The sequence below is a fragment of the Gigantopelta aegis genome, chromosome 6 (assembly GCF_016097555.1).
Source record: "Gigantopelta aegis isolate Gae_Host chromosome 6, Gae_host_genome, whole genome shotgun sequence".
Lineage (NCBI taxonomy): Eukaryota > Metazoa > Mollusca > Gastropoda > Neomphalida > Peltospiridae > Gigantopelta > Gigantopelta aegis.
The window spans coordinates 83,322,694-83,340,820 of record NC_054704.1 but is presented as its reverse complement, the minus strand read 5'-3'; the positions used below and the strand labels follow the sequence as shown (position 1 = coordinate 83,340,820).

The 18,127-nt window shown below is 36.5% G+C and overlaps 1 protein-coding gene across 4 annotated transcripts in view; it reads right to left on the bottom strand.

The window, feature by feature from the left end:
- LOC121375941 (high affinity cAMP-specific 3',5'-cyclic phosphodiesterase 7A-like) overlaps positions 1 to 18,127 on the bottom strand; it is a 162,315-nt gene that overhangs the window by 31,442 nt on the left and 112,746 nt on the right. For all 4 annotated transcript variants that reach the window (XM_041503665.1, XM_041503667.1, XM_041503668.1 and 1 more), the window contains one exon: positions 17,523 to 17,665. In XM_041503665.1, coding sequence (XP_041359599.1) covers positions 17,523 to 17,665 — 143 coding nt within the window. The remainder of the gene's footprint in view (positions 1 to 17,522; positions 17,666 to 18,127) is intronic.

Genomic DNA, 18,127 nt, shown 5'->3' with positions numbered 1-18,127 from the left:
AATATTTGAAAAGTGTGGGGCCACATGCCCCCTTGCCCCCCTCCCCCTCCACCACTTCCTATGTCAGTGATTATACAATTCCCCACATGGGCTCACTTTGACCCGTCAACCATACATGGAATTTAAAATGGAGCCCAAAAGATTTCAAGCTTGCTTAATTAATTGTCAGGTTCATTAATTTTCTGCCTCTTTTTCTGCTTGTCTCACCCACGACCATGTCACAGCTAACTTGACCTGTGGGTTTTCTCGCTGCATGCTCCCTGGGTAAACATGCAGAGCTGATGAATTCCGGACACAAAAACAATTCTCACTGCCACCTTATTATTTTTAGCACAAAAGGCCACAGGCAATTAGACATGATGAACAATTTATTCCGATTATCACTGCTGCCTGTACACAGTGCCAGGCACAAATGTTTTCCTTGTGTGCCGCAGTTCAGAAAATAATTGATTTTAAGCAGCAGCTAGTTGGAATTTCAGTGCGGGGCCGATTCCTGGACTGGAAAGTGTCCAGTTCTATAATATTAATAATAATCAGAATAAAATTCAGAAAATAATTCAATTCAGTGTGGGGCTGATTTCCTGGAACGGGAAGTGTCCAGTTCTTTGTAAATAATAATTATCAGAATAAAGTTCAGAAAATAACTCAATTCAGTGTGGGGCCCTATTCCTGGACGGGGAAGTGCCCCATTCTACATGAATAATTATAATAATCAGAAGAAAGGAATGTTTTATTAAATGACACACTCAACATGTTTTAATTTCGGTTATATGGTTATGGACCACACAGATGAGAGAGGAAACTCACTGTTACCACTCGATAGGCTGTCTTTTTGATTAGCAATAAGGGATCTTTTATATGCGACATCCTACAGACAGGATGGTATATATCACAGCCTTTGTTATACCAGTTGTGGTATGTACTATCCTGTCTATGGGTTTGGTGCATATAAAAGATCACTTGCTGCTAATCGAAAAGAGTAGCCCATGAAGTGGCGACAGCGGGTTTCCTCTCTCAATATCTGTGTGGTCCTTAACCATATGTCTGATGCCATATAACCATAAATAAAATGTGTTGAGTGCATCGTTAAATAAAACATTTCTTTCTTTCTTTCACTCTCTCACAAATATTCACTCCATGTTTACCCAGTTACTTGCTCGCCAATTTCAACTCATTCACTCACATATTCACTCACTCATTCTCTTACACACATTTGCTCTCTCACCCTCTCTCGACAACTTAAATGTCAAAATGAACTGCCTCTCATAATCAATGGATGAAGGCCATATTTACTTTTTTGATATGCTTCAATTAACAATAAAATGTGTTGAGTACATCGTTAAATAAAACCTTCCTTCTGTACTTTCCTTTAAAAATCTACAGTCTCAGAACCAGGCAAGTATGTAATATTTCACCAGTATGGCAAGGGCAAAACCTAATTTCTGTTCATCGCATTCACTGAAGAGCTACATGCAGAAGGCCATGCTTACACTAGCAATCACAAAAACCGGTATGACGCAAACAGGTTCGCAAATACAATAATAGTCGGCGGCTCGTATTAAACACCAGCTTGTGTGGGGGCAAGGGAAATCTGCTGCTATAGACTAGCCTAATGATTGACATGGAAAAAACCCGTACCCAGAGGGCTCGCCTTTTAAGTGGAGTTTATCCAGGCTGCAATTCCATTCATTAGTAACCAAAGCAGTTTCTGCACACAGGAAAAGAAATGGTTATTATGGATGACTATCTAATGATGCTGGAGAAGACTGCCAAGAATCCAGTGGCCAGTGAACTTTGTTTCATTACGTCATCTTTTAAGGCCTGTAAAGTCGAGATGCATAATACAGAGTCAGGACTGGCAAGGGATGGATTTCGTTCTCATTAGCAGTGCTATTATATCAATTTGTAGGCAAATGGAAGGAAATGGGGAAAAGGGAAAGAAACCACATGATTAGAACTGTGTTCACCACGGCTCAACACACTTGTAATCATTGCCTATTAGGTGACAAACACACAGTTAGTCACAATGTACTACAGTTGATGGACAGTCCTTTTCGCAACCATGTTTTGGCTTCATGCATGCACAAAAAATATAACATATCTTAATGTAATTTCACTTCAAATCCATATTTTGAAAACAGTAAAAACAAATTTAATTAAAAGATTTTCTTCAAACACAGTCAAGTGCATTAGTAATTTTTAAACAAAAAAAGAAAGAAAGAAAGAAATGTTTTATTTAACGACGCACTCAACACATTTTATTTACGGTTATATGGCGTCAGACATATGGTTAAGCACCACACAGAGTTTGAGAGGAAACCCGCTGTCACCACTACATGGGCTACTCTTCCGATTAGCAGCAAGGGATCTTTAATTTGCACTTCCCACAGGCAGGATAGCACAAACCATGGCCTTTGTTGAACCAGTTATGGATCACTGGTCGGTGCAAGTGGTTTACACCTACCCATTGAGCCTTGCGGAGCACTCACTCAGGGTTTGGAGTCGGTATCTGGATTAAAAATCCCATGCCTCGACTGGGATCCGAACCCAGTACCTACCAGCCTGTTGACCGATGGCCTAACCACGACGCCACCGAGGCCGGTTTTTAAACAAACAAAAAAGACGTTAGTAGCAATTTTGCATTGGAAATTTTCCAGCATTCTAAAAATGCACCCAGTTTATTGTTATTGTGTGGAGATGCTAAGTGACATCATTGGAATACCCAATGTAATTAAAATTAAAAATTAATTGTATGGTTACAAAGCTTCGCTATATTACAATAAAAACATGATTTACTTATGCAGCACAGCAAGAAAGCCTTTAATAATAAAGTTAAACATTTTTTTTTAATGACACCACTAAAGCACATAGATTTTATTAATCATCGGCTGAAAGATGCGAAACATTTTTCCATTTACAGCGAAGGATCTTTTATACAGACACTCGCACACAGAACACATACCATGGCCTATGATACATCAGTCATGGGGCACCGAGTGGGATAAGAAAAACCCCAATCAGGAAATGATCCACATAGGGGATTCGATCTTACGACCAAAGCACCCCAGATGAGCACTCTACCAACTGAGCTAGATCCTGCCCTTTTAATAATAAAAAGTTTGTTTTGTTTGATGACACCACTAGAGCACATTGATTAATTAATCATGGGCAATTGGATGTCAAATATTTGGTAATTCTGACTCGTAGTTATTAGAGGAAACCTGCTACATTTTTTCTAATGCAGCAAGAGATCTTTTATATGCACTTTCCCACAGACAGAAAAGCACATACCATGACCTTTGTCCAGTTGTGGTGCACTGGTTAGAACGAGAAAAATACCAATCAGTTAAATGGATCCATCAAGGTGGTTCGATCCTGTGATGCAAGCATCTAAAGTGAGCACTCAATCAACTGAGTTAATCCCACCCTTTTAATAATAAATACAAATGTATAGTGTTCTATAAAACAACAGGAAATGAAAAGACATTTTGCTTTAACACCTCAACACGTATGGTTATTTGACACTTGGTTTACAGTGACAAAATAAACTTGCTGCGATCACAAAGGCTACTTCTACCATAAAGCAGTAAGCGATTTTTATAGACAGAACAGTACATACCATAGCCTTTGATGTACCAGTTATGGAGCACTGGCTGGAACTGGGGGGGGGGGGGGGGGAGAGGTTTATTTTGGACTGGTAATCAATTCTAAACATTCTACCACTGATTGTGCTCTGTAAACAACTACAGCACATACCATTGTGTAGTGCAATCAAAACAAAAAGTCTTGAAAAAAAGAAGTTATGTTTAAGTTTGTTGATAATTTGTGTCATTTGATGCATTTGTTTCCTGCTCACTATACATGTGTATAGAATGAAATCCATACACTGCTGTCCATCAACAGTTAGGACTAATGACCATGGCCGGGCCCCATTCCAGGAAGCTATCTTAGGACTACTATCGCCGTAAATACCTACCATCCCCTCCTTAATTTTTTTTCTAAGATTGCCAGCCCATTCCACAATGCGGCATAGCCTACTATCGTCATAAATTACTGTGAAAATTTACAATAGGTATGAGGCAGTTGTAAGCCACTAGCGTAGCTTTCAAATGACAGTTAAATGATTTGTTAATTTTTTAGGAAGGATACTAACTTTTTATGTAAAAATGGATCTAATATATATCAAATACCTTGTATAAAACTCGGCGTTCGATGAATAACATTCTAGGCCATATAGGACCTTCACACGAAAATACAGGAGATAACTCTCATGTCTTATGCATTTGGCAATTATCACTAACACTAACAAAATTTCTTCATAGATGTCCGATACCAATGAATATATCCAAGATGTTCCGAAAAGTCAGTAACCAATTTATCATTTAACTAATTCACACTTCTTCGCAAAAAAGATTTTAATCATAAAAGGGACATTTACAACTACCGTAAGGTTGCTTTGTGGAATGGCTATAAAGTTTACGGTGCCAATTGTAAAACTCACCTTAAGACACAACAATTAACCTTAGCTACAATTCTTTCGTGGAACGGGGCCTAGGAAAAATGTTGGAATTTCATCATTGATCATCAGTTATAATCGGTTTGCACTAACCAATTAAATTCAATAATAATATTAGTTATAATTACACTTCCATAAGAAAGCCTTGAATTATTAGGCTTATGACCTATTGTCAAGTTCATTGGGGTAGACCCTATACATTGCTAATTTTACATTTATTACCAACTCAATATTTGTTTGCTTTACGTGTACATGAAAACAAACCTAGACTCAAGCATATATTGAAATAAAATCTATCATTTAAAATGTAGGAAAGAAGGAAGGAAGGAAGGAAGGAAGGAAGGAAGGAAATGTTTTATTTAACGATGCACTCAACACATTTTATTTACGGTTATATGGTGTCGGACATTATGGTTAAGGACCACATAGATATTGTAAGAGGAAACCTGCTGTCACCACTTAATGGTTTTTGATTAGCAGCAAGGGATCTTTTATATGCAACATCCCACAGACAGGATAGTACATACCACGGCCTTTGTCACACCAGTTGTGGAGCACTGGTTGAAATGAGAAATAGCCCAATGGGCCCACCGACGGGGATTGATTCTTGCTCGATCGCGCATCAGGTGAGCACTGTACCACTGAACTACGTCCCACCCCCTTAAAATGTAGGAACATGTGTAACAACTGACTACGACATTTTCTAACTAATCACCACCACAGTAGACTATACAACTGATCAATATTTAATTTAGTCGATTAATAAAACATCACTAAGATCTACCCTTCTTAGTTCTTAGTCCAGTCCATGTTGAAGTACATGTATTTCAAGACTGGTTGACACAAATGTTCTTTGTCGATCAAGATTTTTCTCAAAAAAGAATATTATACAGATATAACTATGTATGTGCAAAACAAACAATGATTTATTTCTGGAGCCTATGTTCAAATGACATACATAAGGCTCATTAATTTGATGACTTTTCTAATGATCTGCGTCACTTGTACGTCACTGGTAAATCTCATTCAGTACATAATGACACCACCGCCGAGACATTTATGATGGGGAAAACCGTGCAAGAATTCAAGTGCCTAGAGACTGTCAATGGAGTCTGCAACTTGACATAATCTTTATTGTGTTTGTATCAGCTTTCATGTTTGTGGTAACACTAGAATCTCGAGGGAGACTTTCATGGCTGTTTGTCTTTCCGGTTAGGACAATCTTCTTCCGCTGTGCATATTGAGCATACTAATTAAAGCCACTGCATTTTCATTAAAATAAATCGGGTAGGAATGGAAAACGAATGTGCGTTTAACGACACCCTCTGTGCATTGTTTAATCAGTAGCCATTACAGGTGTCTAAAATATGATCACTGCCACACCTTTAACTGAAACACCTTATTTCTCATTCCAGCCAGTATACCATGACTGGTATATCAAGGCTGTGGTATGTACTATCCTGTCTGTGGGATGGTGCATATATAAAAGATCCCTTGCTACTAATGGAAAAATGTAGTGGGTTTTCTCTCTAAGACTATATGTAAAAACTAAAAAATGTTTGACATCCAATACAGGACAGCACATACCATGGCCTTTGACATACCAGCCATGGGACACAACTGTAGCACATTGATTAATTAATCATCAGCTATTGGATGTCAAACATTCGTTAATTACGACTCGTAGTCATCAGAGGAAACCCACTACATTTTTCCTAATCTTTTATATGCACTTTCCTACAGACAGGAAAGCACATACCACGACCTTTGTCTAGTTGTAGTGAACTGGTTGGAACGAGAGAAAAAATCAGCTGAATGGATCCATCAAGATGGTTCGATCCTGCAACGCAAGCACCTCAAGCGAGCACTCAACCGACTGAGCTAAATCCAGCTCCTACAGTAGGTAAAACCCAATGAGTGGCCACTAGCCTACCAGCATGGAGGTACATGTCCCCTGTGTAAGTGCATCCTGATATACTGCATTTAACAGATTAACAATGATTAACCATACGTATGCTGTCGTAATCTTTAAACACGCATTCCTCTCACTTTCATTCCATCAAGGGCCAACAGGCAGCAGAAACGTGTAACATTGAGAAACAACACACGATTACCAACATCAGATCATCCCATGACTTCTGTGGACAGTGAAGACATTTTTTTGACGCACACACCAACATCTATGTAAATAAAAGCCTTAACTTTGTGGAAGCTGGGGATAAGAGCAGAAGAACCTGTAAACATACTCCGAAGGCCACTTGCTCCTACCTGGATCATTCCAAGCATGACAAGTTTTATCAGATTAAACTTTTTTCCTTTTGCTTACCAGTCAGTACAGCTGTACTTGGGGACTGGGGAGCAGGTCGTACATAGAGATTATTATACAAGCTTGTGTGTGGTACTGATTTTACGAAACGAGTATCAGTATTTTTGTATTGCCCAAGCAAGAGCGAGGGTAATACATGAATCCTGATACGAGTTTCGTAAAATCAGTACGACTCACAGGCGAGTGTAATAATTTCTTTATTATCCATATTATTGTTGTTTTCTTTATGAATAACAAGACCCAACTCAAAATGTTTCAGCCACAACTAGAAGGAGACGACGAAATGATGTAATATTTCAAATGCACAGTCTGAGCTAGGACTACAGAAGCAACGTCATGTTATGACGTCGCTTCCCAAAATTAAGTCATTACACTTGTTATTACACGTGTTTCATATGATTATTATTAACTCGGTTATGTTGAACCATATATGATAATAAATGTATGTAGCACAGTGGTGGCAAAGCTTCTGGTTGAACTGTGATGGAACACAGGATCAAGCCCTACCTGTGGACCTGTCAGGTTTATATGCCACTCAGTCTAACCAAAGGCTGACTGGTATGTTAAAGGTAAAGAAAATGTTTTATTTAATGACACACTCAACACATTTTATTTATGGTTATATGGTGTCAGAGGTATGTTAAAGGTATTGAACCCATAGTTTCAGAGATACATACCTTGTTCATTTTGTAAACATAAAAAGTAATTTTGAATTATATTGAATTTTTGTTTTAAAAAAACTAAATATTCATGAACAGAAACATGTTAAATTTATCAAAATGGAAAGTTTAAGCAAAACGTGAGAAATGTGCAACACTGCAAGTTAACAGTCAAAAACCTTTAACAGCCAAAAATATTTTACACTGTTTAAAAACTAGTCATCATCTTTAAAGGCTGTGGTATGTACTATCTTGTATATAAAAGACAACTTGCTGTTAATTAGAATAGTTGATGTGAGAATAGTGGGTTTCTTCTTTCAACAAATCTATAAAAACATTTAATTTTTTTGTTTCTTGTGAGTTAAAGGCACTTGTACATGTATCCCACTGACATTCTAACAGAAACAAGATTATAGATTTCGGTGAGATGTACTTCATTAAAATTAATTTTCTCAACAAATCTAATAATATTAAACAATGTGCTGACTAAAAAAAAAAAATTTTTTGGTTCCTTGTGACTTAAATGCATTTGTACATATATCCCACTGACATTCTAACAGAAACAAGATTATAGATTTCGGTGACATGTACTTATTAAAATTCATGTAATTAATGATCCATGTATACAACAAAATTCCATTAAAGTTACTCAAGCCTATTATTATCAACTGCTATCTAAACAAAAAACATTTGGGTTTTTTCCCCTTGCTGACTTATGTGCACTTGCTTATATATCCCACTGATATTCCACCAGAAATACGATTATAGATTTCTGTTACTGTAATTAATAATCTATGTCTGCAACAAAATTCCATCAAAGTTTACTCAGGTGTATTATTATCAATTATTTGTCACTTTATTATACACAGTTTGACATCACGCGGGTCACAGATGGCTTCTGATATACACTGATTTGAAACAGACACTGTACGGTTATGCGTACTTCAAAAACAGTGGGACAATAAATCGGCAAATAACATTATATTATATTGATAAAAGTTTTCAGACATGACATTTAAAATTTCGACATATTCACCGTTTTGTGATAAAAACTGCTTTCTTTTTCATATCTGTGAATAATCTCTTTCCAGGAATGGATTTAGTTTTTGTTTGTTTTGGGTTTTTTTTTTGGGGGGGGGAGCATGTATCGATCAATGTAAGCCTGTCATAACTGAAAATGTGACTGTCATCATTTCAAATGTTGAAATAATGTTACTTCAAAACAGGACACTTATGAGACAAATTGTGCCCCATATAAAACACTGGAACTAGAGTAGAGGGGTAAACTTTGATATTAAAAGATGTGTTGGTTGTTTAAGCCATTCAGAACACATCGGCCAATTATGGATCTTTGGGGTTATCAAAGTTGCTTAGGTCTATTAATAGACAAAATTGTCTAAAGGGAAATTTTCTCCTTTCTTGGGCTAATGGCATTCAAGCAAAAGTTCTATTAACACATGCCTGAAGTGGTACATTTTTAAATATGCATTTTTAAACTGCATCAAACTGATTCAACATAGAAATCCTTCATTTTGTGTCAGACGAAAATGACCAATAATATTACCATATTAAGTTTGTGACTGTCAAAAAAACACCTTTTGAATATGCATTTTTAAAATGCATCAAACCAATTCAACACAAAAATACTTCATTCTGTGTCGGACATAAATGACCGCGAATATTATAAACTTAAGTTTGTGACTGTCAAAGCTTGACAGATGACCCATTTGTACCGGACAATGTCTGCGACTAGACACTTATTTCCAGGCTTGCCTTTAAGCATTTCATTTAATTATGATGCCAATAAATGTTGGTTTTTTAGCCCTGCAATTTTCTTCTTTCTCTCTGGGTTTTTTTTTTGGTCCTAGTATATATTCATGTGCATCAATGACATGACTGGTTGAGACCAGTGGACAGAACATTTATCTTTCACTTTGATGGCCGTTAATTTGATTCCATGCATGAACTCTTTCTTGGGAGTCGTGGCCAGTTTTCTTTTTGTATTAAATCAATATATTTATCCAAGTGGGATTTATCACAGTGACAGTGCGGCTGCTCGAGGTCACAGAGGTCATGGGTTTTCTTAGAAAGTATATCATATATTAATTATTATTATATTATTATTATCATAGTGTTTTGTCATTTAAATTATATATACTCTTAAAAAAAAGAAGGGGAACCGGAAATATTAATGTTAATATCAACTATTAGACCTAATATACGTTTTGACCACAGACATCCTAGTAAAGAACATTCAGCTCTGTTTATCAACACACCATAACACATTCCACAGTTTGCACATGTGTGGGGTGTCATTCTCGATTTTGACAATTTCCAGGAAGGTCCATTAATCACTGTGGAACATTATTTCTTTCAATCTTTTTCATTCTGTTGATCATACAGTTGTTATTGTTTTATTTTTAGTCATTTTTATTGTTTGAATTTGCAATTTACTGATAAAAAAACGTCAACTTTCAAATTTCACTTCTGACCCCAATCGTCCTTCAAGATCTTTGGTGGTCATAAAACCTACTGTAATACTGAAATACCGGTTGTAATGTTTTCCCAATTAATTCACTATTATAATATAACCATTCCCCACAACTAATATACCTTACAATTTTGGCAATTGTAAATTCTTATTTCAGTTCCACTAGTTTTTTTGAAGAGTATAATATATAATAATGACTATATGAAGAATTTATTTTCAAAAGCATGTCCATTTAAATAATTCTGAGAAAAACATGATTTTGCTGCAACATATAACATATAATGTAGATAGAGAATAATACAGGAGTGGCTGTTAGATACCATTTATCTCAAGTTGTTTTAAAAGCATGTCCATTTAATCATTTTGAGAAAAACATGATTTTGCTGCAACATATAACATATAGTGTAGATAGAGAATAATATACGAGTGGCCGTTAGATACCATTTATCTCACAAGTTGTTTTAAAAGCATGTCCAGTTAAATCATTTTGAGAAAAACATGATTTTGCTGCAACATATGACATACACAATGTATAGTGTAGATAGAGAATAATACACAAGTGGCCATTAGATACCATTTATCTCACAATTTCTTACATAACCAGGTTTTAAGCAAATTTTAACATCTTTTTTGACTAAAAGTTATTTACAGCCATTGCACTTGTAGCTGACTTATGTGTCACAGACACATGAATATCAGGTTAACTACGGTATACGTCACAGTCTAATTAATTTCCATTATGTAGTTTTTCATTGGTTGTATGGCACTGGTGACCTGGTCATCATGTAGAAGCAGCCAGTCGTTTGTCTTGAAATTGTTAACAGACATACATGTGTTAACAACCATGTGTAACCAAAAATAACGCATGGTGTTCTGACCAACAGGTGTGTAAGAAAGAGTTTTAAAATTCTGTGTAATGGACATGGATCACATTTTGATGGAAACTCTATTGTTGTATTGCCGAGTTGGACAGGATGTAATCCAGTGGTAAAGTGCTCACCTGATGTGAGATCGGTCTAGAATCGATCCAAGTCAGTTGGTCTATTGGGCTATTTCTTATTCCAGCCAGTGCCCCGCAAAGGCTGTGGTATGTACTATCCTACTAATGAAAAAAAATGTAGCAGGTTTCTTCTCCAAGACTATATTTCAGAATTACCAAATGTTTGACATGCAATTTGATATGTACTGTAGTTATGTTATTAATATAAAAAAAACTTTTACTAATATCAATATACCTTCACTGATTATGATAACTCTAACATTTGAAAATTTACATATACATGTACTGTCTTTTGGAAATGAACTCATCATATATAGTTTTGTCTTTTTTGTTCTGTTAGAATGGATGGTGTCACCATCTCCAGTGAGACCCAAGGTCAAGGTTTGCTTCGAAAGCAATAATTTCACATCATTTTACAATTCATTAAGTGACAGGCAAGACAGTTTTCGTCAGAATCCTCATTATTTTCTCTTGGTCAATACATTAGTTAGAAAGAAAAGGAATGTTTTAATGATTTGTTTTTGGTCTATGGCTGTTAATGAGATATCAAGTATATGATACTTGTGATACGTGAGTACATGTGCATGTATATTAATTTGAGAACAATTACATCAATACAGTTAACTGATGGAGAGTAGAAATTGTTTTTGTTAATTTGTGTTTAATTATCTGCAGGAGGTATTACCTTTTAAATGAACTTTGAGCAAACTTGCATTTTCATGTTATTTATAAGGTGACGAAGTTGGGGCTGGGCTTATTTATGAATGAGGGCCTAATTTCTTAAATGCTATCAAAACGGAGGGGGGGGGGGGGCTTATTCAAAGACATGGGCTAATTTCCGGTCAAATACAGTAACCATATAAATCATTAACAACTGTTAGAAATGGATTGGATGTATCCTCAAGTAACCATGAACTGGCCTATTAATGGGAAATGGTTTCTGCAAATGCACATTGTACTGTACAATCGACTTGATGTAATAATATTTTACCTTGTTCACTTTATTATCAAAATCAACCAACAAATGTTAATATTCATGCCAGTTTCTGTTGTGAAATGATTAAATGCATGTCGTAGTCTAATGTTGACATTCTTCAGATACTCCCATAAACCGGGATATTGTTTTTCAAGAGTGACGCATGTTACGTGATGTCATCAAAACTTTTATGCAATGAATCTGCGAAACAGACAAGACTTTGACAATGACAGCAGTGTAAAAACTTTGTTTATTTAAGTTTGTTTAATATTACACACCATTTAATATAGTGCGAACAGTGCAAAAAGGCGGTTATGTATTCATTTCCCTATGTATATAAAATATTTTGAATTTTTACTTGTCTTTTCCTTATTTGTGCACTTTGTTTTTGAGAAGGTTTTCTTAATTCAACAAAAGTATTTTGATGTCGGCGTTCAAGCGTATCAAGTCAAACATAAATAGATTGATTTATGGATTAGCCCGGTTCACGGTTTTTCATGATACAACAATTTAAGATGATCCTACAGAACCTTTCATATCTCAAGCAAAGCTACCGGCCTCGGTGGCATCATGGTTAGGCCATCGGTCTACAGGCTGGTAGGTACTGGGTTCGGATCCCAGTCGAGGCATGGGATTTTTAATCCAGATACCGACTCCAAACCCTGAGTGAGTGCTCCGCAAGTCTCAATGGGTAGGTATAAGCCACTTGCACCGACCAGTGATCCATAACTGGTTCAACAAAGGCCATGGTTTGTGATATCCTGCCTGTGGGAAGCGCAAATAAAAAATCTCTTGCTGCCTGTCGTAAAAGAGTAGCCTATGTGGCGACAGCGGGTTTCCTCTAAAAAACAGTGTCAGAATGACCATATGTTTGATGTCCAATAGCCGATGATAAGATAAAAAAATCAATGTGCTCTAGTGGCGTCATTAAATAAAACAAACTTTACTTTACTCAAGCAAAGCTCTACAACTACGTGTAAGTGAAACCCTGATCAGTTAAGATTCCTTTTCCATTAAACAGAACACCACATAATTATGATGGTTATTAGGATACAGAACTATAAAACTACAATGTAAGTAGGTTTGCTATAGTACAGACACAGTTTTTAGGTAAAAATCTGGCTTAATTAAGAGTGAATATTTAAATTGATATGTTACATATACAGTTCTTAAGCAAAAACCTCAATATTTAAATTGATATATTACACAAAACAGTTCTTAAGCAAAAACATTTGCTGCAAAAAAAAGAAGAAGAAAGAAATGTTTTATTTAACGACACATTCAACACATTTTATTTATGTTTGTATAGCATTGGACATATGGTTAAGGACCACTCAGATATTGAGAAAGGAAACCTGCTGTCGCCACTTCATTGGCTACTCTTTTCAATTAGCAGAAAGGGATCTTTTATATGGACCATCCCACAGAGAGGATAGTACATACTATGGCCTTTGTTACACCAGTTGTGGAGCACTGGCTGGAACAAAAATAGCTCAATGGATCCACCGACGCGGATCGATCCAGGACCGACCACACATCAAGCGAACACTTTACCATTGGGTTACATCCCGCCCCCGTTTGCTGCAAGAGAGAAAAACAAAGAGTCTGTTTAGAGGGATCGATCTTATGACCTTTTGCACCCCAGGCAGATTCTGTTAAATGGTAGTGCGAAACTACTGGGATGTTGACTTAGGTCACATCTGACTGAAGCTTTATAAGCGAGACAAATTCTGCTTGCATGGATCCTTAATGGTCTTATTCCCTGATGCGGACAAATTAAAGACCTTCTGGGCTGGCTCCGGGAGAGTACAGCTGAAAAGGCATGATCCCAATTTGACCTCATCACAAACATGTAATTGAAACTTCTTTCCTCTGGTCAGTAATAATGGCATGCCTAAAATTATCTTCCGCCATTTACTGTAATATATGAACCAGACAATGAACCTCAGTGGACAGAGCCATTAGGTAGTTTCCCACTCTAATCAGTGCTTTATTAGTGGCCTGTATCAAAGGCTATCCCATCCTTGAGGAAGTATAGATAAATTCCTAGCTGCCAGTTGGCAAGAATATGGCAACAGTAGGTTGGGGTTTTTTTCCATGTCAGGACAGTCGCAGAGTTCTTACATGAAGTGCAATGGGTTATAGAACTGACTCCCCTCACTGGACTCAGGATTTTTCCAGTGCAACACAAATGGTTCATCAAAAGCTGTGGTACGTATTGTTCTGTCTATGGGTAATAGGGTCAATGCCCCACCCCAATGGACCCCATCCCAACCAGTGCCACACAAATGATACATCAAGTGATAGGTACTGTTCTGTTTATGAGTAACAGGACTGATCCCCCCTCCCCCAATGGACCCCATCCCAACCAGTGCCACACAAATGATACATCAAGTAATAGGTACTGTTCTGTTTATGAGTAACAGGACTGATCCCCCCCTCCCCCAATGGACCCCATCCCAACCAGTGCCACACAAATGATACATCAAGTGATAGGTACTGTTCTGTTTATGAGTAACAGGACTGATCCTCCCTCCCCCAATGGACCCCATCCCAACCAGTGCCACACAAATGATACATCAAGTGATAGGTACTGTTCTGTTTATGAGTAACAGGACTGATCCCCCCTCCCCCAATGGACCCCATCCCAACCAGTGCCACACAAATGATACATCAAGTGATAGATACTGTTCTGTTTATGGCTTACAGGATGATCCCCACCCCCTCAGTGAACTAGATGTTTCTCCTCAATCCAACCAGTGTCCTCCTACAAATGGTACATAAAAAAGCTGTTGTATGTACTATCCTGTCTATGGGAAAATACTAATAAAAGCTATGTAATGCTACTGTTTGGTAGTACAGTGAAACCTCTCAAAACCAGACTCTCTGTAAACTGGAATTCCTTCAAAACCAGATGTGTTTCATGGTCCCTTTTTAAATATCTGTACAGAATAGAACCTCTCTAAACCGGATACCTCTTAAAACAGGTACAGACTTTACCTGGAAGAGCAAAGGAAAAGGACAGAAGAAGCCGACAGATCAAAACAGAGAAAAGATGAAGTTGAAGAACTGGCTGGCCACCTTGATGAGAAAGAACTAAGATTTATCTTAAAACCAGACTTTTTGACTTGGTCCCGAGGGTGTCCAGTTTAGGGGAGTTTCACTGTAGTTTGTCTGACAGAAGCAGGTTCCTTTCTGGCTCCAGACCATGTGTCAAAATAACCATATGGCAGGCAACAAATGGCTATAATTGAACTTTTCCATGTCTGTGCTGGAATGATGTCATGGACAGAGCCTTTTCATGATGTCAAACTAACAGCAGCACAGAGCACACTGCCATGTCCACAACATAAGTAAAATGATCACAGGCTGTCACACCACAGAAGGGTTAAAGTGTGCAGTAGTGTCATATTAAAAACAAAACTATTCAATATTTTCCCTTTATCTAGGCAGTCTCTAGACCATATGTAACAATTCCCATACAGTGTCGAATCTGCCCAAACAAAGTGCTTGATTGTCATTAAACAGGCCTTATTTTCCCTCTCCAGACAATCAAACTACTCAAGACCTTGATTTCAATTTCCAAGGTCACCGAGTTCAGAAACAATGATGCCAGATTAAGCTGCAGAAAATTGTATTATTTCCTGGCCAAGACCAGTTGCGACGATAAACCGATTGAAGACTCAATTTAAAAATAAATGACTACAGCTTTTCCTGCTTTATCATCACGCAAGCAAAGGATAGACAAGTGATCACAGCCTCTCACTTGTGTCCTAATTCACATGATCTAATAAACCCCACAGACAACTGCTTCAACACAAACACACTCTAGGGATGAAACCTTTTTTTTTTTTCTCTCTTTTTTTTTCTTTTTTTTTTTTTTTTTTTTGAAGTGTACGTCTGGACAAGCTATGTCTGAAGTATGCCAATAGATCTTTTTTTGGTGAATACAGCATCTCTGCAGAACTCTTGATGACAGCAGCAAAGAGATTTAGCACAGGAAGTTCAAGATAATACACAGTAATGGGCTACCGGTCTGCAGCGGAACAACAAAATGAGAGGATTCTATGATGAAAGCGACCTATTCAGAACGCGCCGCGACTATCATTGGGAGGAATCATTAATGAAACAGCGCTGTTGCTTGCTACAGTGACAGCGCAATTGTAGGTCAGAAGCCAATATTTCCCTCAATATACTGAAATAATTGCTGTCGTTAGTACTTATCACCGCTCATATATAATCACATGCACAAAGGTTAACTAGCAAATTTGGTCAGTTATGATCCCACACATTTTTTATTTTGGGACTGAGTACTAAAAAGTAAAAAAAAAAAAATTATTTTCTATACTTTAAAAAGTCTTTACTGCCTCAAGAAAAACTTCAACTCGGTAATGTTAGAATTGGGATCACCAATTCATTACCTTACAAAATATATGCTGAAACAATTTAAAGTACTAATTGAATATTTAAACTTATAGTCCATGGACCAGATACCGTTACCCTCCCCCCTCCTAGGGATTTTTGGAGAAAAGTATTTTTAGATACCCCATTATATATGAATTTAATATCTGCTTGTCTTATTAATACAATTACCAAACAAAATAGTAACTGTAGATGCAAGCAATGAAGTATTTGTTGCTACAAAGATTACAAACAAATATTTTTTTATAATTATTTTTTTATGGAATTTGTTGGGGAAGATGAATCATAAAGGATAAAAATGAAATTCAATGGAAAATAAATAACAAAGAAGATATTATTTCTAAACCAGCAATTATGGCATACTAATTAAACTCGTCCAACGTTTTTTAACCAATGTTGCCAATTTAAAGAAATAATAATAATAAAGAAATAATAATAATAAAGAATTGTTTATGTAAATAGGACAAGATGAAAGAAAAGACAGGAGAGTGAATACAAGGGAAAGCACCCTGTATCAAAATTTAAAATATGTACTTGATAGACAACATAATAAATTGGTTTGGTGCAAAATTCCAATATTCTGCATTGCACTTTTTTCGCTATTGAACTTCAAATGGTGGGACTTTTTTTAATCACTAGATAAAATAATGTTTTAATCTTTTTATCCACAAATCTAGGGAGTTTTAGCAGATTAATTTTTATTTCACCTGTTAGCTAGGTCTAAAAAATGGTTTTCCATTTTGACAGGCTGCTATTTCAAGCCTATGCATGTATTACAATAATAAAACCAACTAATAAATTTAACAGACCCACCCTCACATTCACTCCCAAACCCAGCAAGCATGTCCTATGACCAGTTATTTTAACTGATGTCCAAAAGAAACTATACCAATATTCTGAGAGACTACTGACGAAAAACCAAAATATGCTGCACGTTTAAAACATACATGTATATATTTATTAGAGTGGTGTTTTGGTATGCTGGGAACAAAATTGCATTCCATAAAAGCAGAAAGATATTTAACCACCATTTTATTTTCATTATCCAAAGTATAAAGGAAATTAAATAATGTTTTTCTTGGTATAGTTTCTTTTGGACATCAGTACATGTGTTAAACATGAGAGACCATACCTGGGCTTGTCTGTCGTAATGCTCATCAAGCAGACACTGACTTTCAGCTTTCTGTTTCCAACATGTCCGCCGCCTTCTGTGCACTTTGTGCAAACTCAAGAAGCGAGAACGGAAGTGTAGGTGATAATCTGGTGAAGTCAACTCTAAAAGAAAGTCAGTTAATGATTTTATACATTTAATCAAGAAGCGAGAACAGAAGTGGTGATGATAATCTCATGAAGTCAACTCTAAAAGAAAGTCAGTTAATGATTTTATACATTTAATCAAGAAGCGAGAACAGAAGTGGTGATGATAATCTCATGAAGTCAACTCTAAAAGAAAGTCAGTTAATGATTTTATACATTTAATCAAGAAGCGAGAACAGAAGTGGTGATGATAATCTCATGAAGTCAACTCTAAAAGAAAGTCAGTTAATGATTTTATACATTTAATCAAGAAGTGAGAACAGAAGTGGTGATGATAATCTCATGAAGTCAACTCTAAAAGAAGAAGGAGGAAATGATTTATTTAATGATGCACTCAACACATTTTTATTTACAGTTATATGGCATCAGACATATGGTTAAGGACCATAAAGATATTGAGAGAGGAAACCCAGTGTCGCC